Source organism: Papio anubis, chromosome 16, assembly GCF_008728515.1.
Source record: "Papio anubis isolate 15944 chromosome 16, Panubis1.0, whole genome shotgun sequence".
In the NCBI taxonomy this organism is placed as follows: domain Eukaryota; kingdom Metazoa; phylum Chordata; class Mammalia; order Primates; family Cercopithecidae; genus Papio; species Papio anubis.
This window is the reverse complement of record NC_044991.1, coordinates 61,624,520-61,648,753: the sequence shown is the minus strand read 5'-3', so window position 1 is coordinate 61,648,753 and position 24,234 is coordinate 61,624,520. Positions and strand designations below refer to the sequence as shown.

Genomic DNA, 24,234 nt, shown 5'->3' with positions numbered 1-24,234 from the left:
GGCCTCTGTGTCTTATATTTTAAGGTATAGCTCTTGTAAATAGCATGTAGCTGCATAACTGATTTTTTTCCTAACAACATGATTTTTTAATTTTATTTTATTTTATTTTAGAGACAGAGTCTCGCTCTGTTGTCCTGTTGTCCAGGCTGGAGTGCAGTGGTGCGATCTTGGCTCACTACAGCCTCTGCATCCTGGGTTCAAGCGATTCTCATGCCTTAGTCTCCTGAGTAGCTGGGACTACAGGCGGACACCACCACACCCAGCTAATTTTTGTACTTTCATTAGAGACGGGGTTTTGATATGTTGGCCAGACTGGTCTTGAGCTCCTGGCTTCAGGTGATCTTCCCACCTTGGCCTCCCAAAGTGCTGGGGTTACAGGTATGAGCCACCGTGCCCAGTCCCTGATAACATGATTTTTAGTTATACGGATTTTTCATTTGAATTGATTGTGATTTGTTTAAATTCATTTCTGTTGTCTCACATACTGGGGTGGTTTTTTTGTTTTTTGGTAATTCTTATTTTCCTTTTTCTTATAACAAGTCCTGAATTATTTCTCTTCCCCCAGCATCCTTTTTTTTTTTTTTTTTTTTTGAGGAAAACATTTTTAAGAGAGGAAAAATGGAACAATATAGAAAATGTATAATAATAGCCATATGTCTACTGCCCAAACTAAACAGATACTAAGATTTTTGCTATATTGTTTCGTATTTGCTGTTGTCATACTTAATAAAGTATGTGAGGCCAGGCGCAGTGGCCCATGCCTGTAATCCCAACACTTTGGGAGGCCAAGGCAGGTAGATCACCTGAGTTCAGGAGTTCGAGACCAGCCTGGCCAATATGGTAAAACTCCATCTCTACTAAAACTACAAAAATTAGCTGGGTGTGGTGGTGGGTGCCTGTAGTCCCAGCTACTCGGGAGGCTGAGGCAGGAGAATCACTTGAACCTGGGAGGTGGAGGCTGCAGTGAGCCAAGATCGCACCGTTGCATTCCAGCCAGGGCAACAAGAGCAAAACTCCATCTCAAAAAAAAAAAGGCTAGGTGCAGTGGCTCACGCCTGTAATCCCAGCACTTTGGGAGGCTAAGGTGGGCGGATCACGAGGTCAAGAGATGGAGACCATCCTGGCCAACATGTTGAAACCTCGTCTCTACTAAAAATACAAAAATTAACTGGGCATGGTGGCGCGCACCTGTAGTCCCAGCTTCTCGGGAGGCTAAGGCAGGAGAATCGCTTGAACCTGGAGGCGGAGGTTGCAGTGAGCTGAGATCATGCCACTGTACTCCACCTTGGCAACAGAGCGAGACTCTGTCTCCAAAAAAAAAAAAAGCAGATAAAGTTGAAGTTTTTTTGTTTTTTTTAACCTAAATTTGGGGTTCTTTTTAAGTCTTTTTTTACTTGTTTATTTATTTTCACTTTGCATATGAATGCCAGGTTATATGAAGTTTCTTAGGTTCCAATTATATTTTCCTCTCTCCTTCCCAGGAGGCTAATGCTATCACCACTTTAGTGTATGTCCTTCTAATCTGTGTTTTATGAAACTTTTACAGGGGTGTGTGTGTGTGTGTGTGCGTGCGTGTGTGTAAATAATAGTGTTATTTGGTATAATCTCAGAACACATAAGTATTTTCATATAATATGGCTTGTTTAGCAATTTTCTATTATAACCTCATATCTTTTAGATCTAGTCATGTTGACATTTATAGATACAATGTATTCATTTAACCTTGTAAATAGTATACCATGTGTCAATATACCACAATTTATTTGTTCCTCTATTGAAGGATTTTTTTTAAAGTTCCAAACAATGGTGGAATAAATATTCCTCCATTTGTATCTTCTGCAACGTGGCTCCAGGATACATACCTAGAAATGGTGTTACTAGGTCTGATATCAGAGGATGCACCCATAATACCTTTTTTAACACTTACATCCTTCTTATTTAATTAAAGACCAAAGAAAAATTATAAACCTGTGTATCATAGCATGGTTTTGCAGGAGGGATCTTTAAGTATAAGCTAATAGCTGCCCTCTGTTGTTTATATCCCTAAGTTTATATCACTTTGCCTTCTCTCCTAGCGGCAGTACATACCTGTGAAAATGAAGAGCAAGGCCTTCTGGATCTTTTCTTGGGAGTATGCCATGATGTATGTGGGAAGCCTAGTGGTAATCGTTTGCCTCTCCTTCTTCCTTCTCAGCTCTTGGGATTTCATCCCCGCAGTCTATGGCTTTATGTAAGTAATGACCACATTAGAAAATTCTAGAAGCTGTGGGGAAAAGGGAACCCTTGTATACCATTGTCGGGAATGTAAATTAGTACAGCTATTATGGAAAACTGTATCAGCATTCCTCAAACAACTAAAAATAGAATTACCATTTGATCCAGCAGTCCCACTTCTGGCTACTTAAAGGATTTTTTTTTTTTTTTTTTTTTTTTTGAGACGGAGTCTCGCTCTGTCGCCCAGGCTGGAGTGCAGTGGCCGGATCTCAGCTCACTGCAAGCTCCGCCTCCCGGGTTTAAGCCATTCTCCTGCCTCAGCCTCCCGAGTAGCTGGGACTACAGGCGCCCGCCACCTCACCCGGCTAGGTTTTTTTTGTATTTTTTAGTAGAGACGGGGTTTCACCGTTTTAGCCAGGATGGTCTCGATCTCCTGACCTCGTGATCCGCCTGTCTCGGCCTCCCAAAGTGCTGGGATTACAGGCTTGAGCCACCGCGCCCGGCCTGATTTTTTTTCTTTTTTTTGAGACGGGGTGTCACTCTGTCGCCCAGGCTGGAGTACAGTGGGGCCATCTCCGCTCGCTGCAGCCTCTACTTCCTGGTTTCAAGTGATTCTTCTGCCTCAGCTCCCCGAGTAGCTGGGACTACAGGCATGCACCACCACGCTCGGCTAATTTTTGTATTTTTAGTACAGACAGGGTTTCACCATGTTAGCCAGGCTGGTCTCAATGATCCACCTGCCTTAGCCTCCCAAAGTGCTGGGATTACAGGCAACTCAAAATTTTTGAAATCAGTTTGTTGAAGACTTGTCTGCACTCCCATGTTCATTGCAGCATTATTAATAATAGCCAAGTTATGGAATCAATCTAAATGTCCATCAACAAACAAATGGATAAAGAAAATTTGGTATATATACACAGGGGAATACTATTCAGTCTTTAAAAAGGAAATTCTGTCATTTATGACAGTAGTAGGGATGGAATTGGAGAATATTATGCTAAGTGGAATGAGCTAGGCACAGAAAGAGAAATACCACATGTGTTCTCACTTATATGTGGACTCTAAAACAATTACACTCATAGAGGCAGAGAGTAGAAGGGTGGTTACAGATGCCGGGGGTGGGAGAATGGGGAGATAATAGTCAAAGGGGTACAAAATCTCAGGGGGAATATGTTTTTTTTTTTCTTTTCTTGAGTTCTACCACAGCATGGTGAATATAGTTAATAATACAGTATTGTACATACCAAAATTGCTAAGAGAGTAAATTTCAATTGTTCCCATCACAATGTTTAATATTTGAGGTGATAGAAATGTTAACTAGCTAGATTTAATTATTCTACATTGTATTCAGAAATCATATCACGTAAAATCACCCATAAATTAGTACAACTATATATCGTCAGGTAAAACCGCCCCACAAAACTCTGGAAGCTAATTTGGTTTTCATAGCTCTAGCTGGACTCGGGGGGTGAGTGACCACAGGAAGCCTTTGTATTAAATAGCAGCGGTTCTCAAACCTTAAGGTGCATCAGAATCACCTGCAGGACTTGTTAAAACCCAGATTGCTGGGCCCACCCTCAGAGGTTCTGATTAAGTAGATGTTGGGGAGGGATCAAGAATTTGCATTTCTCCAGTTTCCAGGTGATGCCGATGCTGTTGGCCTGCTGGTTTAGGGAACACACTTTGAGAACCTGTACTCCAAAGCACACCTTTGATACAGTGGGATTAACCCAGTATGCCTAGTGTTCCATTATTGGAACGCTAAGCTTGTGGGAATTATTTACATCCTGCTGCTCAAGGTCATCGCCAAGGTCTGATTTTTCACACACAAAAAAATTTGCAACCTCCAACTTAAGTGTTAAAGAGCACTCCCTGGGAACATCTAAAGCAAATACCAGTCTCTAACTGGGAGGTTTGGGCTCAATTCCAAACAGAAATGGGTGTGTTCCTCTACTGCAAGAGGGCCTCTGACGGTTTCAAAATAATGCCACCTGCCACACGTCAAACCTTGAGAGAAAACTCAAATGGGCTTGAGTATTGCAGGCTTGCCTGAGTGTATATTCATGAATTCTATAAACATTTCCGAATGCCCTGTGTGTGCCAGGCTCTGCGTGGGTGTCGAAGACTTGGTTGCTCCTAAGCTTTGAGGAGCTCACAGCCCAATGGGTGACAGACTCTTAAACCTGTGCAGGTGGGGAAGGGATCTGGAGCGGCAGAACTCCCGTTTGGGATTCTGGACTGCTTGTTTGTGTTAAATCCTGGCTGAGCATAACCATGACTTGGTAACTTCAGCTCTTCATGCTCTGCCTTAGATAGGAGTTGCGATGCCAGGTGAAGAGCTCTTTCTGCTGGCCACGGAGTGCTCTTTACCTCATTTCACGGAAAAGGAGGTCTAGTTACAGCAAGAGGAAAAACTTAACCTGGGCGGAGGCCTCAGTCAGGGAAATCTGACCAAGAGCCATCGCCCGTCTCTCCCTCTGTGTGCCCTATTTGTTGTCTTTTTTAAATTGTGTATTGAGATCGGTTTCAACTTCATATTTTTTTAAATCAAAAATGTAAACTTTAGAAGAGCCAGAATTGCAGTAAAATATTTGTCTGATTTAACTGGACAAAATGTTTTCCAGTTAAACCCTAATTTCTCAGTTAAGACTGGGACCCCGGGGATCTTAGCCAGAACCCACCGATTGTTCCTAAAGCCCCTAGAAGTCTCACGGCGGTCTCAGGCACTCAGTTTTCTGGCTCCTGCTGTGGGGTGTGGAGTAAGAATGGGGAGGAGCCGGATCTTTGAGCGTGGTCCTCTAGGCAGGTCTTTAGAATGCCCAAAATAGATACTGTGTTTTAAAACTCATTCCTCCTTTGTTTCAGTGCTGGGTATCTCCTGATTTTAAACTGTCTTGCGCAGTAAAAGAGGGGTGAGTTTCTTTATTCCTAGGATGAATCCCTGCCTCATTTCAGATTTGTTTGGCTTAGCTAATGTTTGTTATGGGTTATCATTATATGTCTCTGCTCGTTTTTGTTAATTACCTGTATCCAGAGTACGTAGAGAGCCCTTCCCATCCTGATCTCTCTAGGGAGAAAGTCATCCTTGGCTGCCCAGCAGTGACCAAGGATTTCAGGAGAAATCAAGGTCAAAGCAGACAATTTATAACTTTTGTCTTTTTTCTCTCCCTTTGTTTTCTTAATTCCAGACTTTCTGTTCCAGATCTCACTCCAAACATTGGTCTTTTCTGGTACTTCTTTGCAGAGATGTTTGAGCACTTCAGCCTCTTCTTTGTATGTGTGTTTCAGATCAACGTCTTCTTCTACACCATCCCCTTAGCCATAAAGCTAAAGTAAGTGGCTGGACCTGTTGCTGCTGTGTCCACAGAGCTGTCCGAGAAGCCCCTGCCCCTAGTAGCCTTGGGGGTGGCCTTCAAATGTGGAACACCTGCTGTCAGGTTTAGAGCATCTCACCTAAGGAAACTGCCTTCAGTTGCTGCAGTTGCCAGCGCTATAGCAGGCAATAGAGTCAGTCACACGGGTGCAGGCTGCAGTGTGGGCTTTGGAGCCCCAGCATTTTCCCTGGCCTCACTCTGAGGTGCTCAAGCCCACATTGCTGCTGAGCCTACTCACTGTTTTGGACTAGAGCCAGGCGGTAGCCAGGCATGGTGGTTCACACCTGTAATCCCAGTACTTCAGGAGGCTGAGCCAGGAGGGTCACTTGAGGCCAGGACTTTGAGACCAGCCTGGACAACATAGCAAGATCCTATATCTAAAAAAATTTTTAAATTAGCCAGGTGGCAGACTGGGTGCAGTGGCTCACGCATGTAATCCCAGCACTTTGGGAGGCCAAGGCGGGTGGATCACCTGAGGTCAGGCGTTCGAGACCAGCCTGACCAATATGGTGAAACCCCATCTCTACTAAAAATACAAAAATTTGCCAGGTGTAGTGGCAGGTACCTATAGTCCCAGCTACTTGGGAAGCTGAGACAGGAGAATTGCTTGAACCCAGGAGACAGAGGTCGCAGTGAGCCGAGATTGTGCCACTGCACTCCAGCCTGGGCAACAGAGCAAGACTCCGTCTCAACAACAACAACAACAACAACATTAGCCAGGTGTAGTGGTGTGCCCCTGTAGTCCCAGCTGCTTGGGAGGCTGAGGCAGGAGGATTACTTGAGCCCAGGAGTTTGAGTCTTCAGTGAGCTGCTTGTGCCACTGCACTTACACCCGGATGACAGGCAGAAGTGCATGTCTAAAAAAAAAAAAAAAAAAAACAGGGGTTGTGGAGGGGAGTGTGTTTGGAAAAAGTGTATCTGATGGGATGTCTCCATCAACAGCCCGGTGACAGGTTGTCCACAGGGACTCTGGATGGTCTAATTGGGAGGCTGGCCACCTGCAACTGTTTAATCTCCTGATCTGTTTCCCTCCAAAAGGTTTGTGGAGTTCTCTTCTGCAGTCTAAGAGAGCTGACAGATGTTAGGCCTGCTCCGTGCCAGGCACCTTTCTAGACCCTCTGAAACATAATCATACCTAACCTAGCAACTCCTGGAGGTAGGCGTTAGATTCTTATCACTCTTAGTTTATAGTTGAGGAAATTGATGCTCAGAGAGGTGGGATGATTTTCCCAGAGTCACGCAGCTAGTAAGCAGTGGAACTGGGATTCAGACTCAGGTTTGTCTGGCTCCAGAATCTATGCTTATCCCCCTGCACCATGCCAAGCTCCTGAGAGATTGCTTGTAATAGTCTCCGGAAATGGTTCTATTATCCTAGCTTCAGAAAAGGGAAAACAGGCACAGACAGCTACAGATACGCCTAGATGGTCCAGGGAACCTGAAAGAGAGTTTGATTTAGATTTCAAGAGCTCGAGTTCTCTGTCCTAACCTTGCTGCCATTCTCCATGGTCCGTGCACCAGTGCACATGGTTCTCATTCTGTAAAACCTCAAACGCTGATGCTTCCTTCCCATGACACAGCCTTGGCCTGGCATCTGACAGGACACCCTCCTTCCATGGCCTGGCAGGCTCCGGAACTCTGGCAGCCTTGCCCGGCTGAGCTCTCCAGCTGTCTGTGGTCCACCTTCCCTGTCCTTGTTCTGGTTAGGCCCAGCCACTGGGTGAAGAGCAGCAGAGAGCCCAGGGCACCTTTCCTCACTGGCCGTGCAGCCAGCTCTCCGGCAGCTTTTATTGTCTGCATGCAAGGCCACACATTGCTCCTGGGTAGGCAATAATGTCACCATTTTATGACCTGAGCCAGGCCCACACAGTTGTGGGGACAGAAAATATGAAGAGACCTGCTCTCCCTGCTGTCTCCTCTTCTGCCTGGGTATGAAGCTCCACCTAAGCTCTCCTGCCCCCTGCAAGATTTGTTTCCAGTGTCAGCTTTGCAGGAACAGGGCCCTTCAGGCCACCCGAGTCCCTGTGCAGTGCTGCAGGAGGCTCTAGTCTGGTTTTTTGTCATTGTGTTTTCACCGGCCTTTTCATAGAAATGTTGCCGTTGTTACCAGCTACCTGAAAAGCCCGAAGCCAGTGATTTGGATTGTGTTTAGGAAGATGTTCACACTGAGCTGTATAGCTGGACGCTTGTTAGAGGCTACAGGGCTGCACACCTTTGCCAAGCTGCGTTTCTGAGGCATTTGCTGCACAGCAGCCCTGGAGTGTTCTGGGTGTGGACATGTTTGTCTGCACATCTCAGATTCAGATTCACACCCATTGAGTCACCCTGACCTTTGACCTGCAAGACAAAAAGGTCATTAATCTCTGAAGAAAACTTCATGGGCTAGGCATCCAGGTACTGTGCAGAAGTAGACCACGCGCATGTGGTTGAAGCGTAGCAGAGGAGGGTATAGATCCAGCCTCTTCCTCTGTTGGCTTCCCTTTAGCACTTGGTCCGCTCTTGGAGGGGCACTGAGATTGAGCTCTGTCCCCCCATCCTCTCCTGACCAGAGCTTTGGAGTGTGATCAGCACTCAGGAGAACAGTATTGGGCGTGATTAAGAGCTCTGGAGACAGACAACTCCATCGCTTACTAACCTACTCAGTCAATGCACTTCTCTGAATCTGTTTCCTCATCTGTGAAGTACAGGTGAGAGGATTGCCTACTTTTTTTTTCTTTTTGAGATAAGGTCTCACACTGTGTCATCCAGGCTGGAGTGCAGTGGTTGATCACGGCTCACTGCAGCCTCAACCTCTTGGTGCCAGCAACCCACCTCAGCCTCCTGAATAGCTGAGATTACAGCCATGCGCCACTGCACCCGGCTAATTTTTTAATTTTTTGTAGAGATGGGGTTTCACTATGTTGCCTAGGCTGGTCTCAAACTCCTGGGCTCAAGCCATCCTCCCGCCTCAGCCTCCTAGGCCTCCCGAAGCGCTGGGATTACAGATGTGAGTCACTGCACCCGGCCCAGGATTGCCTGCCTTGAGGGGCAGTTGAGGTGTGGTGAGGATCATGTAAGAGGATGCAGGAAAAGGGCCTCACACAGAGGGAGTTCAGGAGAGGATACCCATTGCTATCACTTATTATTAGGTTAAAATAATCATTGAAACTGCTATTAGTTTAAGTTAACAAGAATAGTCCCAGCCCTTAAGAACTGAAAAGCTCTCTGCAGTTCGCAGTTCTCTTCCTGGAAAGAAGTTCATTGCACTGTGGGTCTGTAGACCCTGCTGACCATGTTGTCAGAGAAAAAAGGCATCAGCAAGGAGGCACTTCCTGCCTTGCGTCCAGTTGTCAGAGGGGCCTCTGGCAAGGGAGGCTGCCTAATTACCCTGCCAAGCAGTCATTTAAGCCCAGTCATAAAGAATGCTGACTTCATTTGTTTTCTTCCTCCGTGGCTCCTGGGGGAAGGCCCAGAGCTGGTAGAGGCAGAGGGGGGCTGTTGATGGGAAATGTCTCTGTGGGCTGTTTCCCTAGTGGTTGCCAGGCCCTTCTCACCATCTCTGGGTATTTCTAGGTCCCTGTAGTTTTCTGCTCTGCTGCTGGGGCCTGGCCCATGTCTTGTGGATTGCAGAGCTAGCTCCTTCCTGAAGTCCCCTGAGGATTATTTTTGGTTCAAAGGATGGAGTCAGGAGTCTCTAGGGTAGGTCCCTGACTTACCTCTCTCTCTGTTTCCCCTGCCCTGCCCCAGGGAGCACCCCATCTTCTTCATGTTTATCCAGATCGCTATCATCGCCATCTTTAAGTCCTACCCAACAGTGGGGGACGTGGCGCTCTACATGGCCTTCTTCCCCGTGTGGAACCATCTCTACAGATGTGAGTACTCCCGCCTCTGCCAGAGATTTGTGTCAGCCTGGGCCTGGGTGAGACTGCTGCGGGGAAAAGGAATTCATAGGCATTTACCAGGCACCTGTGGTGCTGGCAGCACTAGGAGAGGAGCAGAGGCATGAGGCACAATATCTGCTTCTAGGTGCTGCGGACTTGTGATGATAAAAATAATTGCCATTTATTGAGCACTTACTGTGTCCTGGCCACTGGGGCTCTCACAGTGTTACATGCATTAATTAGCTCATTTGATCTTCACACCAGTCTTTGAGGTAAGTATCCACATTTTGCAGATGAGAAAACTGAGGTACAGAAAGATAGAGCCAGTCATTCAAAGTCATGTGACTTCTAATTAGAAGAGCTGGGATTGGAATCCAGATCTGTGAACCCCTACCCAGTGCTGTCCAGCAGGGCTTTATGATGATGGAAATGTCCTCTGTCTGCACAGTTCAATAGGGCAGCCACTTCTATGCCTGAGAACCTGAATTTTTAATTTAAATTTCAGAAACCACATGTAGCTAGGCTACCATACTAGACAGCAGAACTCTATACCCTGGGCTTCGAACCATTCCCCAGTGCTGCACCCAAAGGTTACTACAAGGCAGAGGGGCAATGTTAGACTTCCCTGCCCACTGTGACAACCCCTCTAAGCTCTAATCATCGCCTCCTCAGAGGTGGCTTAGTGGTGACCTGTCTGTGCTGCCTAGGCCTCCAGTGCTCTTAACCCCCTATCGTGGGTTCTTTTCAGTGTTTGGGGGCTCCCTCAGGGTAGATATCACAACTCATTCACTTTGTATCTGCAGCACTCAGGACTGAAGCTGACACACAGAAGACCTTGCAAACATTTGTGGAGTGGGTTTTAAACCTCCCCAGTAAAAAGGCGGTATCAGTGGCCCAGCACCACCTGATTCTCTAAATGAGGCATGGAAGGGAGCTGTTGAACTTTCCTTCCTGCTGTGGGTGTCCAGTAAGGTGTCAAGAATGAACTAGGGAGTGCAGGCTTCAGAGGAAGTGAGTCTTTCTTGTTGTTTTGGGTGTTAACCAGGAAGTGAAACTGACCAGCTGTGGGAAGCAGCCTGCCTGTAGGAGTGTGCCTCTGAGTGAAGGTAAACAGTGGTGTGGGCAGCTGAGCCAGGGCTGCTCCTGCAGGTGATGGCCTGGTGGGGCCATGACCCATCTGGCCTGACTGGGAGGAGGAAGCAGTGTCTTCTGCAGTGACATCGTCTCTCCTCAGACAAGAGTCACCCAGTCCAGCAGGTTGAGAGTCAGCTTGGGGCCCCTGGGCAGAGTGACCAGTGACAAATCATGAGACCACCAAAACATGTGGACACGCCTCAGTTTGTGACAGTGGATTTCAAGAATGTAGAATGGATTTTTGTGGTTGCCCATCCCACACTGGGCACATTCTCTCCCTCAGTGACTGTCTTTCTTCCCATTTGCTGAGCAGTCTGGAGACTCACTTGACTCTGAATCCTGCCATTCGCATTACGAACCCCACGTGTTCTCAGGCACATCATTTAACCTTCCTGAGCCTCTGATTTTTCCATCAATCAAAGAGAATAACTTTCATGAGTGTGTTAAGTTTGAGAAGGAATATCTGTAAATAGCACTGCAGTTAGTATCGTGAGTATTAATTATGCAGGGGAGTCTCTCACATAGTTCCGTGATCGGAGCTTTGGGCTTGGTAGTCAGAGTCATTAGAATAAACATATTTTTCAAGACTCGAATAAACTATTTTATGCCCTCTGGGGTAAGGAGGCACAAAGAAGAAGGATGGGGTTTCCAGAAACCTGAATGATCTAATAGTTGCTTTTGCTGGCCGGCTGGGCACACAGTCTGCAGGTTCAGGTTGGCTGAAGATCCTGCAAAGAACAGGAGCTGTCTGCCTTTGCTTCACTGCTCCTGCAGCAGAGAATACACGTGTTTGGAGAACCTGCTTGGGGCTTGACAACTGTGAAGCATTAGCCAGGAGCAGCATCAGCCCTGGTCCTTGGGACCTATGAGTGGGATGTATGTGTTGAGATGTGTTTAAGCCTATGTTGAATATATTTAATGTCGCTAGGAATCCCATTTAAACATTAGTTGTCAGCGCTAACATGCGTGCTCCCACATTCACCTTTCTGTTTTCCTGTACAGTAGAGAGGAGAAAAGGAATGTGGCCCCTCCCTGAGTGTAGGCCCCAGACACTGGGTTCTCTGGAGCTTGGATGAGTCATACAGACGCACAATTGTGGTGTTAGGGAACAGCCTGCTGGCAGAGCCCATGCCAGCCTGCACAGTCCAGCAGAAGGAGCCAGTTACCAAGGGGCTGGATTTGTGTGTTTGTTTTGTTTTTATTACTATTGTATAGTGATGAAAGAATGTTGATAGATATAAAGAATCATGATAAAATATATTCCCACGTGTTTTGGCACCTCGTTTAAGAAAGGGAATATCACCATGGCCTTTGAAGTCCCCATCCCCTCCATTCCCCTTCTCATGGGACTGGATTTTTCAGGTGAGATTTTCTTTCTGAATGCCTGAGGCTCAGAAGGGAAAGTGGCTTGCCTGAAGTTCCAGTTCATCAGTCATGGTGCCAGAGATTGGATAAGCCACCCTGTGAATGTGGTGGGGCACCTGATTCCATCTGGCCTCGCAAGTCTGATGAAGGTGGACCCTTTCACCTTGTTAGGCCCTGGTCACCTCTGACGCTTTCTGGTGCCTGGAACAAGCTGTCCCGTACCCCAGGTCTCCAGCTCTATCTGCTCTGGCATATATAGCTTTAATCTTCTGGCCTGTCAGCCAGCAAGAGTGAATAGCAGCTCCCCGTTCCTGCAGAGGTCACCACAGGTCAGAAGCCAACTGCATGCTAGTGACGGTTCTCTAGCCGCATGGGAATGTATCTTTGCAGCTCTTCGAGATAGCACCCAGAGGCTGCCAGTGAGCCTCTCTCATCTCTTTGCACTTGGTTTCCTTCCTGTCACCCTGTCTGAAATCTGTGTCACTGGCTGGAGGCACAGAACAAGAACCACCTGGTCTGGCAGGCCGCAAGCATTTTATTTTTTGGAATAGTCTATATTCTTTTCAGCAAAATAATTTCCAGGGGATCAGAAAGAACCACTGAGAAATGTACATATTGATGTTGGGTTAGAGGAGTGGGAAGCATTTGTTCTCCTTTCTTGAGGTAGTAACATGGTTTAATAATAATAGTAATTCTCAGTGAAAATGTCCCTTTGCAAGACTCCTTGTTCCTGGGAGGTCTCAGGAGGCTTGAGTCAGGGTTTTGACATCTCATCTTTGAAGATCCAGAATTGCAGAAACTTCAGATTAGAAAAGAGGATCTTGCAAGCCCTCCAGGCCAGTGTCCAAATTGTGGGATTTCTCAGACCACTAATGTTTCAATAAACACAGGTGACAGACTTGCCAGCTTTTTATTTTGCTGAAGACATTAAAACAATCAACTATCAGCCATTCTTCCCAATGTTATAAAATAAAGGACTTTTTAATGACAACAAAATGATACCTATCATTTCTCAATAAAGAGTGAACTATAACTTGAAAACATTCACCTTTACAAAGAACTGTGAACAACCGTGTCCTGATTATTCTCCCTTTGACACAGTTCAGTGGCATCTCTGCTGCAGACTGTTAAGGGGCTGCAGCTGTAATCCAGTGGTTCGCAGCCTCGACTGCATGTTGGAATTACGTGGGAAGCTTTTAAAACCTCATATGGATGCCCGAACCCCACCCTAGAGACTTTGACTTAGTCTGAGGGCTCCCCATGTGATTTCATTTTGTTTTGTTTGTTGTTTGTTTGTTTTGAGACAGAGTCTTGCTGTGTTGCTCAGGCTGGAGTGTGGTGGTGCAATCTCGGCTCACTGCATCCTCTGCCTCTCCAGTTCCAGCGATTCTCGTGCCTCAGCCTCCTGAGTAGCTGGGATTATAGGCGCCCGCCACCATGCCTGGCTAATTTTTGTATTTTTAGTAGAGACGGGGTTTTGCCACGTCTGGTGGCCAGGCTGGCAAACCAGGCTGGTTTCGAATTCCTGACCTCAGGTAATCCACCCACCTCGGCCTCCCAAAGTGTTGGGATTACAGGCGAGAGCCACCGTGCCCAGCCGTGATTTTGTTTTGTAGCGGGAGTTGAGAATCATCTGTATCATCCAGGCCCCTTCCAATGCATGAGCCCCCAGTATAGCATCTCTACTAAGTTGTTGTACAACTAAGACAAGTGGCCTAAATGTTTGGGAGTTTCTCCACCCTGTAAGTCTTCCAAAACTCTCACTTGGGAGAAGGGATTTCCTGAAGGTCAATATCAGAGGAGAGAAGGGAACTTCCATTCAGTGTCCGCTGGGAAGCAGGCACAGCGCTAAGTTCTTTTCAAAAAGGTATTCTTTTAATTATTTTAAATAATATTTATTAGTTTTAAAAAATATGATTAAAGTATAAAGAAAGAAAAGTAATAGACAATCCTGCTGTCTGATAACCCCTAGAGAGTTGAAACGGGGGGAAAAAGTACAGTGCGGTAAGCAGAGTAGTAGCCCTCCCCTCACAAAGATGTCCACGTTGTAATCCCCAGAACCTGTGAATACATCGCCTTACATGGCAAAGGGACTTTAAGACCTTGGAAGGGGAGATTATCCTGGACAATCCATGTGGCCCCAGTGTAATCACAAGTGTCCCTCAAAGTGGAAGAGGTGGAGGCAGGGGGAATATGGGAAAGCTCTGTACTTTCTGCCCAATTTTGCTGTGAAACTAAAACTGCCCTAAAAAATAAAGTCTACTGGGCATGTTTGTGCACGTCTGTAGTCCCTGCTACTCAGGAGGCTGAGACAGGAGGATCCTTAGAGCCCAGGAATTCGAAGCTTCAATGAGATATGATCCAGCCACTCCACTCTAGCCTGGGCAATGTAGTGAGATCCCATCTCAAATAGTCTATTTAAAAAAAGATGGAAGAGGGAGGCAGAAGAGAAGGTCTGAGTGATATAATGTGAGAAGGCCTCAATCTACCATTGCTGGATTTGAAGCTGGAAGGGGGTCATGAGCCAAGGAATGCAGGGGCCTCTGGGTACTAGAGAAGGCAAGCAGGGGATTGTCCTCTAGAGATTTTAGCCTGTGAGACCTATTTTGGAACTTCTGGCCTCCAGAACTGTTTAATAATAAAGAATATTATTTAGATCACTAAGTTTGTGGGAATTTGCTACAGTAGCAATGGAAAACTAATATAGCCAGTGATATATCTGTGTCATTTTTCACATGTCATCTTGCTTAATCCAAATGAAGTGTGCATTTTAGCCCCATTTTATTTTTATTTTTAAACATTTTTTATTTTTAAATTTTTAAATTTTTTTTTAGAGATGGGGTCTCACTATGTTGCCCAGGCTGGTTTCGAACTCCTGGACTCAAGCAGTCTTCCTACTTCAGCCTCCCAAAGTGCTGGGGTTACAGGCATAAGCCACCATGCCCACCCTAATTTTTAATTTTTATGAGTACATACTAGGTATATAGTCTCATTTTACAGATGAGGAAGCTGAGGTCTAGAGAAACTTGCTAATAAATGGCAGAGCGGGATTTTAACCAAGATCTGTACCCGGCTGCCATGCTACGCTCCCATTTGGCTGAAGCCAGCCAGCCTGCCTGCCTGCCTCTGGACCACCCTTGAGTAGCAGGGCCTTCCTGAGACTTCAGGGAGAGCTTTCTTCCTGGTGGGATTCGGTATTCCCTTAGGGGCAAGGAGTGAGAGACAGTGTCAAAAAGAGGTCTTTTATCACCTAAGGGAGAGTTGGGAATGTTTGAAGAGCAAGGCGGGGGTCCTAAGACACCAGTTAAGGATAATGGAGAACGTGTTTCTAAGACCCAGGGCTGTGGCACCATGGAGACCCACGGTGCGGCTCTGTTCATCACGGTTCATGCTGGGGTTCCCACCCCTCATCCCACATGGCCAGATGGCGCCCTGCTTGGGGAGAGGGATACTCTTGGACCCTCCAAGATTAGGAGGTGAGGGGAATGTCTTCCTGAAATGCCCTGTTTGGTACCCTGAGGCACTCATGGCATTTCTAACTATAGCTGGTCTTCAGCAAGCCAAGCCCACAGTGGGAGGAAATAATCCAAATCCAGGAGCTACCACCAGCTGTGGGCATGGGGAGCCATTGACTTGGGAGTCTGGGGTTTGCTTCCCGGCACTCTAGTACCTCTGGCAGTGCTCTGCCTTTGAGCTACATGAGGCTCACCCTGGGCCTCTCCATTCCGGCGGCCATCGCAGCAGGGAAAGGGTGCCAGAGAGAGCGCGTCAGGCTAACTGTGACCCTCTGTCTTTGCAGTCCTGAGAAACATCTTTGTCCTCACCTGTATCATCATCGTCTGTTCCCTGCTCTTCCCTGTCCTGTGGCACCTCTGGATTTATGCAGGAAGTGCCAACTCTAATTTCTTTTATGCCATCACACTGACCTTCAACGTTGGGCAGGTAAGAGGGACAGCATGGGGGTCAGCTTGGGGACAGAAATTCATTTTGCAGCCTCAAGCATTCAACCATGGCCTTGGATTCTGCATACCGGGGGTGTAGATGTGAAGGAGGGACAGTTACTCCCCTCAAGTAGCCCCCAGTTAGAGAGGAAGTAAGAGCAGTGTAAGACTGAACCTGGCAGATAGGTACTGGGCACCACACTGAGCCATAGCCACGCTGAATTCTCAGCAAGCCTGGGAGACAGGGCGTGTTATCCCTACTTTACAAATGAGGGACAGAGGCTTGCAGAGGTCATCTCTTGTCAAAGGTCATTGGAGGAGCCAAGAACAAAATTCACATAAGGCTTGATTTCTGAGGCACCCCTTTCTGTAATGATGCCTGTGGTTCCAGCACCCATAGGGAGTACACAGAGTGAGGGGGAGAGGGCAAGGCAAGGGGAGGAGAGACTCTATGGACTCTCGGGACAGCAGGAACTAAGGCAGGCAGATGAGAGGGGGGCGGTCTGGCTGTTGAGGAGTTGAGCATAAATTGTGTGGCTGGAAGCGGTGGAGAGGAGGCTGCGGTCACAGGCTGAGGAGTACCAGCAAGGTACTTCCCTGAGCTGGGAAGCCTGTCCCTCTGTTCCACAGAGCAGGATTCTCAATCAGAATCCTCAGAGGGGGCTTGTTAAAAATACAGATTCCCTGTTAACAGGCTTTAAACCCTGCAATTGTGTTGCAACCGTCCCACGTACATGACTCTGATTGTTTTAAAATGCCAAGTTCTCTGATCCCACTCCCAGAAATGTTGATTCAATGTGGAATACAGAGTCAGGAATTTACATTTTTAATAAGCTCTGCAGAGGTTCTGTGGCAGCGGGTCTAGCAAACTCCAGGTGGACTCACCCACCCTTCTTGGAAGTTCCCTCCTCCACGTGCTGCCTTCTCTTAGGTCAGGCTCTGGCCTCGTAGTGGAAGTCTTATGAGAATCACTTGTACCATTTACCATTTCAATTGCCATTGGCACAGCCAGGCATTTCCTATGTGTAATAGCCTGGATGGGAAGCAGGCTGGCTGGAAAGACTAATGATGCCAGTGAATAATCCCCAGGGTAATTCTTGCCTCCAAGGTTAGCTGCGGGAAAAGAAAGGAGTTAGGGCTTTCTCAGTGAGTGATGGGAATGGTGTTTCCTGCATGGACATTTCTGGAGGATTAATGTCCAGCCCAGCCAGTTGTCTTGGTTCGTGAACAGAAGAAAGAGAGATGGAGGGCCCTGTAGCCTGGGTGGGGCCCAGCCGGACGGCCTGTTCTGCCTCTCACACTGTAGGGATGGTAGATGCACAGCCCCTCTTACTTTTGACCCACGCAGGCAGAATTGTGCAGGGCTCAACTGCATATCCTGAAGGAATCCAGAAGGTTGCTCTGGCTCTCCTACCTTTCTGGAATCTCCTTCCTTTTCCTTACCTCCCAGTGGTGACTGGCATGGGAGGGCATTGGGCCTGCCCTGGGCCTCTAGGGAGGTTGGCAAGCTCCACAGAAATAGTCCACAGCCTGTTGTCTTGTCATGAGTCTTGTCAGGCTCCATGGAGCTTGCCAGATAACAGCTTTCATCTCTGTGGCCGCCTTTCTGAGAGAAGGGACTCTAAAGCAGCACAGCGGGGTGTCTGCAAGTGATCAGGTGCCATTGAAGGCAGGAGAAACTGAATTATTGGAAAGAGGGATTGGGGTTAGGGATGGAAACCAAAGGCAGGTGGATCAAGTGTGTTCATAGCTGAAAGAAACCAGCTGGACTCTTGGCATGATCTCTTACCTTTTTTTTTCTTAATCTCTTTTTAAAATGTATTTTAAATCACCAAGTAATGCATGAATTCATTATTGCTGGGGGAAAGAAGTCAAACAAAATAGAAGAATATGGAATGGGCTGAGTGTGGTGGCTCATGCATGTAATCCCAGCTCTTTGAGAGACTGAGGTAGAAGGATTACTTGAGGCCAGGAGTTCAAGAACAGCCTGGGCAACATAGCAAGACCCCATCTCTACCAAAAAAAAAAAAAAAAAAAAGACTATGGAATGAAAAGAAAAGAAAAGAAAAGATCTGCCTGAGCCCCCATCATGTTCTGCCCCTCTGCAGACGTGGCCATTGGGATCAGTTTGGTATGTCTTTGCAGACTTTCCTCTGTGCATTTATAGACAGCTATATACACAGATACATAAAGAGAGGTGTTTTTTTTTGTTTATGTAGGTAAATGGCATTCTCCTTTAAGTAGCATTCTTTGGCTTGCTGTTTTTCACTTAATGATTTTGTCTTGAGATAATTTTTTAATGGCTCTGTAATATCCAATGGTTTGGACTAGGTACAGCCCTGCTGACGGGCATTGAGGTTGCCCTTGGTTATTTTGGCACTTTATTTTATTTATATATTTATTTTTTGAGACGGAGTCTCACTCTGTCGCCCAGGCTGGAGTGCAATGGCGTGATCTCAGCTCACTGCAACCTCCACCTCCCGGGTTCAAGCAGTTCTGTCACTTCAGCCTCCCAAGTAGCCAGGATTATAGGCGTGCACTACCACGCCTGCCTAATTTTTGTATTTTTGGTAGAGAGTAGAGATGGAGTTTCACCACATTGGCTAGGCTGGTCTTGAACTCCTGACCTTAAGTGATGTGCCCGCCTCGACCTCCCAAAGTGCTGGGATTACAGGTGTGAGCCACTGTACCTGGCCTATTTTGTCACTTTAAATGTAAGAGCCTTGCAGCCAGGTGTGGTGGCTCATGCCTGTAATCCCAGCACTTTGGGAGGCTGAGATGGGAGGATCACTTGAGGTCAGGAGTTTGAGACCAGCCTGGTCAATAGTAATAAATAATAGATAGTAATAATAAATAAATAATAAATAGTAACTAATAAATAAATAAAATGGAAGAGCCTTGCATATCCCTCCACATATTGTTGTACACACATGCTGGTATTTTGTAGATTCCAAGTGGTGGGATTTGCTGGGTCAAGGGGCATATGCATTTTGCGCCTTTGGCAGGTATTTCCAAGTTGCCCTTCAGGCAGGCTGTATCAACCTATAGGCCTTCCAGCAGGGGGTCCAAGTACTTCCTGGGGCTGCTGGCTTTGGACTTTGTTACTGCTGCTGCCAGATCACTAACAGGATGCGTCAGATGGGGCCACTTGCTCACTGAGGCAGTCACTCGAGGCATATCCTTGTCCCAGAGCACTGACCGAGGTAAGAGAGCCTCTCTTCATGAAAATTATGCCATCCTTGCCTTTGGACCTGTTGGCAGCCTCAGAGTGCAAAATGAGACATTTCGAATTTTACTAAGAGTCCAGTGTCACCTCCTCATAGAGACCCTTCATGAGGTCCCCTTGTCCCACTTTCTCAGCCCTGCATGTCATGCACAGCCCAAACTCAGCCCCTGCTTCTGTGTCTTCCATCGAGACATATGGCATTTAGGGACATGTTATCAGTTCCATATCCTGCTGTGAGCTAGGAAGGTGCTGGTATTCACCTGCCTCATTTTCTTCTCCTTGGGCAAGACAGAGCAGAGCTCTTCTAGGAACCAGATGAGTACAGATTTCAAGGAAGTATCTAGAACCTTGATATCATTGCTGAAATCAAGAGCTGAATATAGAGAACATCTTGGCTTATGGATTGCTTTTTAAATCCTGCTCTGTTTGAGTTGTTCAGTGCCATACCCTATTACAGAACAAATTATGTGTGGATTATTAGTTATACCGGCAGGTAAACTAGTGACTAAGGCCCCATCCTTTACCCTGGGAGCTATTATTTTTCTGCCTGTGGCATGGTGCATTTGCTAATTATGGTTGTTCCTCAGAGTCAGTAACAGGAAATGACAACAGTAAACCATCCATGGTGGGGGGTGCGCCTGAGTGTGAGAGAAGGAAGGAGGGATTGAGACCAGTGGATTGCTTGAGGGCCTCCCCACTTCCTAAAGTGATTTAACTTCTCTAGGTTGCAGTTTCCTTATCTCAAAAACCGGGATGATGACCCATAGCTTCCAGGGTGTTGAGAGTCCTGTTGCCATTACTCATGTGTGTTGACATGGGAAATAGCAAGAGCAACATGCTCTTCAAATACCCAGAACAGATTCCTGGAGAAACAGTCCATGAACCAAGGGAAGCAGTTTTTTTTTAACCCTTTTGTTTTGTGAGTCGGTGACCAGCAGATGGAAAATACTAATCAAGGATTACATATAAATGAAAAGGAACTTGTTTAAATTTAGCTTTTTTAAAAGAGGAGGGCAAAGTGTCACACTTACCTTCATTCTGTTTAGAAACAGAGAACGTAAGAAAATCTTTTCCTAAAATCATAATTAATAGTGGCTCATGGGGCCAGGCACAGTGGCTCACACCTGTAGTCCCAGCACTTTGGGATCATGAGGTCAGGAGATCGAGACCATCCTGGCTAACATGGTGAAACCCCATCTCTATTAAAAATACAAAAATTAGCTGGATGTGGTGGCACACACCTATAGTCTCAGCTATTCGGGAGGCTGAGGTAGGAGAATCACTTGAACCTGGGAGGTAGAGCTCGCAGTGAGCCGAGATCATGCCACTGCACTCTAGCCTGGGCGACAGAGCGAGACTCTGTCTCAAAAAAATAAAATATAAAAATAAAAAATGGTGGCTCCTGTTTCAGGAGAGCTTACTAGGGGCTGGCCCCACGTGATCCCTATAATCTTCTGATCATGTGCTCAGATGGCCTTCGGAAGCATTCTCTGTACATTTACATAAACTCACAGGCTCATGGAGAAAGAGGCTTATTTGTGTGTGGGTATGTGTGTTTTATTATTGACATGATGATGAAAGTGGGACTTTTTTCCCTTTTAGTAAAATGTCCTGGTGATGTTTGCTCATATGTGAGAGAGGAACCTCCTATTTGAGTCTTGCATATGGGAACTCACCACACTTTACATAACTACTCTACTGACAGCCCTTTACGTTGTTTTCCTTTTTTTCTTATAAGAAATTTACTCTTCCTAACAGCTCTTTGAAGGAAGTAGTATTATTATCTCATGATACAAATGAGGAAACTGAGGCTTGGAAGGGTTAGAGGCTTACCCAAACTCACAAAGCTGTGAAGGGGTGTATTTATCCACAGTCTTGTTTGTCAGATCCTCTTAGTAGACTGTGGGTTCCATTAGGGTGAGCCCTGGGTCTGTCTTCTTCATGGCTGTATCCCTAGCACCAAAAAGAATATTCAATGAGTAATTATTGATGACAAATTGAATCAGAAACCACATCTTATGACCAATGCTCTAACACAATTCTGTACACCCTAACCTCCCCGTGCCAATCCCTGTTTTGGTCAGATTTGGGCCTGTGGCTGGTCTACTGGATCCCTAGGGAGTCAGAGCCAGAGCCCCCTTCCCCTTGTATCCCGGTAGCTGGCCTGAGAGCCCCACTCCTGCCCTGTGTGTGCATCCAAAACAGACTTCTCGTCTGCCTGCCCTTCCTTTTTTTAGTAGGCCGGTTGCAGTAGCTCACGCCTATAATCCCAGCAATTTGGGAGGCTGAGGCCGGCAGATTGCTTGAGCTCAGGAGTTTGAGACCAGCCTGGGCAACGTGGCAAAACCCCATCTCTACAAAAAATACAAAAGTTAGCCAGGTGCAGTGGCATGCTACCTGTAATCCCAGCCACTCAGGAGGCTGAGGTAGGAGAACTGCTTGAGCCCGGTAGGCGAAAGTTGCAGTGAGCCAAGATCACACCACTGCACTCCATCCTGGGTGACAGGAGTGAAAATGCTGTCTCAAAAAAAGATTTTTTTAAATTTTACTTCATTTTTTTTTCTTTTTGAGACAGGGTCTTGCTCTGTTGCCCAGGCTGGAGTGCAGTGGCACAGTCACAGCTCACTGCAGCCTCAACCTCCTAGGCTCAAGAGATCCTCCCACCTCAGCCTCCCAAGTAGCTGGAACTATAGGCACACCCCCACACCTGGCTACTTTTTAAATTTTTGGTAGAGATAGGGTCTTGCTATGTTGTTACGAGCTCGAACTCCTGAGCTCAAGCCAAACTCCTGCCTCAGCCTCCCAAAGTGCTAGGATTACAGGTGTCAGCTGCCGTACCCAGCCAACCACCCACCCACCCTTCCAAGCAGGATCGGGATCATCTGGAACTCTACTCCTCAAGCCACTGCCTGTTTGCTATGAGGGGCCAGCCCTGACCCCTCCCTGTACTGCAGACCCTCAGATACTGGGCTGGCCCTGCATTGGCCATTCTGCTTTCTGTTTCGAGTGAGGCCTGAAGCCCGAGGTCTGACACCAACCTCCTGCATGCTGCCTCCTGCCTGGGACTCACCGTTCACTGCAACACAGATGAAACCACAATCCTGTCTCCTGGAGTTGCCTCTTAGTTGGCCTGGTGTGTCATTCTGGGAAATGGGACCTATGAGGAAACGCTTGGAGACATGTTGGGTGGGTCATTAGTGGCTGAGTGGTGTGTAGTCCCCATTCGGGGATGGCTCAAGACCCACTTCAGGTTTCTTCCGGCAGGTTGTGTGTGGCCTGGGCTGTGCAAGATCCTAGGTCTGTGTGTGGGAAGGCTCGTTCCTCCTGACGTACAGTGACTGTGGCCAGGCTGGAGCCCTTGTCCTCATCCAGCTGGATGTGCGTGTTTACTTTGCTTTTCCCAACTAGTGGCATTCTGTCAAGGTCTTAGTTCATTCCTTTGTCCCTCCAGTGCTGAGCATCCCAAGCTTGTCCCTCACAGGCCCTTCCTAGCCTCTTCTCCTCCCCATAACCAGAGTGACAGGAAGAGCCTAGGCTGCATACAGCAGGACAAAGGCCACAGACGGCCAGGGCTCTGGAAGCCCACATTCTATAGCAACTCCAGCCCTATCTGTCCTGGCTTGCTGGCCTCAGGCACATCCCGTAACTCCTGGGAAGCTGATTTATTTATCTGCAAATATTAATTAGATACCTACTATTCACCAGGCACTCTGCAAGGGGTGAGTGAGACAGAGGTGTGCTTCCAAGGAGCCCTCAGTCTGTGGAGAGAAAGGAAAAGACATGGGCAGGACAGGGCAGCCTGACCTGCTGGGAGCCCACAGCTGGGCTGTTAAGGAGGCTTCTTGGGGGAGGTGGCCTCTAAGTGGGATCCTGAGGGATGGGTAGGATCTAACTGGGTTCTGTGGTTTTAGATAGCAAGACCTGGGTGGGGGTGAAGGAGGAAGAGAGAGAGAGAGAGAGAGAGAGGAGGAGGAAGAGGAAGGAGGGAGCGAGGGAGAACACCGTGCTGCTGAGAGCTCAGTGGGACGGGCTGTACCGCTTGAGAGGGAATGAGGCCAATTCAGACAGCAGTGGTCAGACCACATGGCCTTCAAGGGCCTCTTATGCAGAGGTCCAGACTGCGCCTTTGGCTTTAAGCTGAGGACAAATGTGATCAGCTCCTTGCTCTGAAAACCTCACTCTGCTGGGAAGAGCAGAGGTAAGAGGTGAGAGCCTGGCATCCGGAGCACCAGGGAGGAGGCCACTGAAATCTGGGGGAGGTGGTAGTGGCCTCACTTTCCTCAAACTGGGAAGGTGGTTGTGAGGACTGAATGTGGGGAAGTTTTTGTGAATTGAAAAGTGCCATGTAACGGACAGTTACTTGTAGCCCCATCCTCAGTCTCACCTTATGACCTTGCAGCCCCTGAGACTGAGGTCCAGAGATTTCACTTGTTACTTTGCATCTTCAGAGCTAGAGGGTGGAGCTTTCTCCTCCACCATTTCCTCCCACATAATGTCTGCTCTGGCCTGTGGGTTGCCAGGTTATGCCAAAGCGCTGTCCAGCTCCACAGTCGGCCGCCAGCCTCCTCTGCCTCCCAGCTTCCTGGATCCCAGGCAGGTGGGCAGAGGCTGCTGCACCTTGCCAACTGTGACGGCCACATGCATCCTCCCCAGCGCGGGCTGGCTGTCAAATGTCAGGGTCCCCAACAGCAGCAGGAGGCCTGGGGAACCAGGACATGCCTGGGTGGTAGCACCTGCTTCTCTAGGAATCTGCAGCCCTGGTGGTGGCCAAGGCTGCTGTCTGAGCCTAGCAGTTTCACAACACACTGGATTAACAACCTCTACTGGCTTTTCAAAAAAAAAGTCAATCTCTTTCTCTCTCCACTGAGTGACAGAGCTGTGAACTGGGGAGAGCAGCCTCCGCAGGGTGTAAATGTACCTGAGGTGTCAGCACAGGCCTGGTATGGAGCAGGACTCAGTTCTGAGCAGGACTCAGTTCATGTGGGTGCAGACCCTAGGGGGTTGTGGAAGAACTCAGGGTTGGGCCTCTGACAGGACTGGCCCCTAACTCTTCACTTCCTACCATGCGACCTTTTGCAGGGCCCATAACCCCTGAGTTTCCCTTCTCTAAGTGGGCATTGTCA

At 47.5% G+C, this 24,234-nt stretch overlaps 1 protein-coding gene across 4 annotated transcripts in view; it reads left to right on the top strand.

Annotated features, from left to right (window-relative positions):
* PIGU (phosphatidylinositol glycan anchor biosynthesis class U) overlaps nucleotides 1-24,234 on the top strand; it is a 110,422-nt gene that overhangs the window by 79,969 nt on the left and 6,219 nt on the right. For 2 of the 4 annotated variants that reach the window (XM_021921121.2, XM_021921120.2), the window contains exons 7-11: nucleotides 2,076-2,230; nucleotides 5,080-5,126; nucleotides 5,403-5,546; nucleotides 9,312-9,436; nucleotides 15,744-15,886. In XM_021921121.2, the coding sequence (XP_021776813.1) occupies nucleotides 2,076-2,230; nucleotides 5,080-5,126; nucleotides 5,403-5,546; nucleotides 9,312-9,436; nucleotides 15,744-15,886 (614 nt within the window). The remainder of the gene's footprint in view (nucleotides 1-2,075; nucleotides 2,231-5,079; nucleotides 5,127-5,402; nucleotides 5,547-9,311; nucleotides 9,437-15,743; nucleotides 15,887-24,234) is intronic. The other 2 variants (XM_009216281.2, XM_021921122.2) reach the window with 2 other exon arrangements.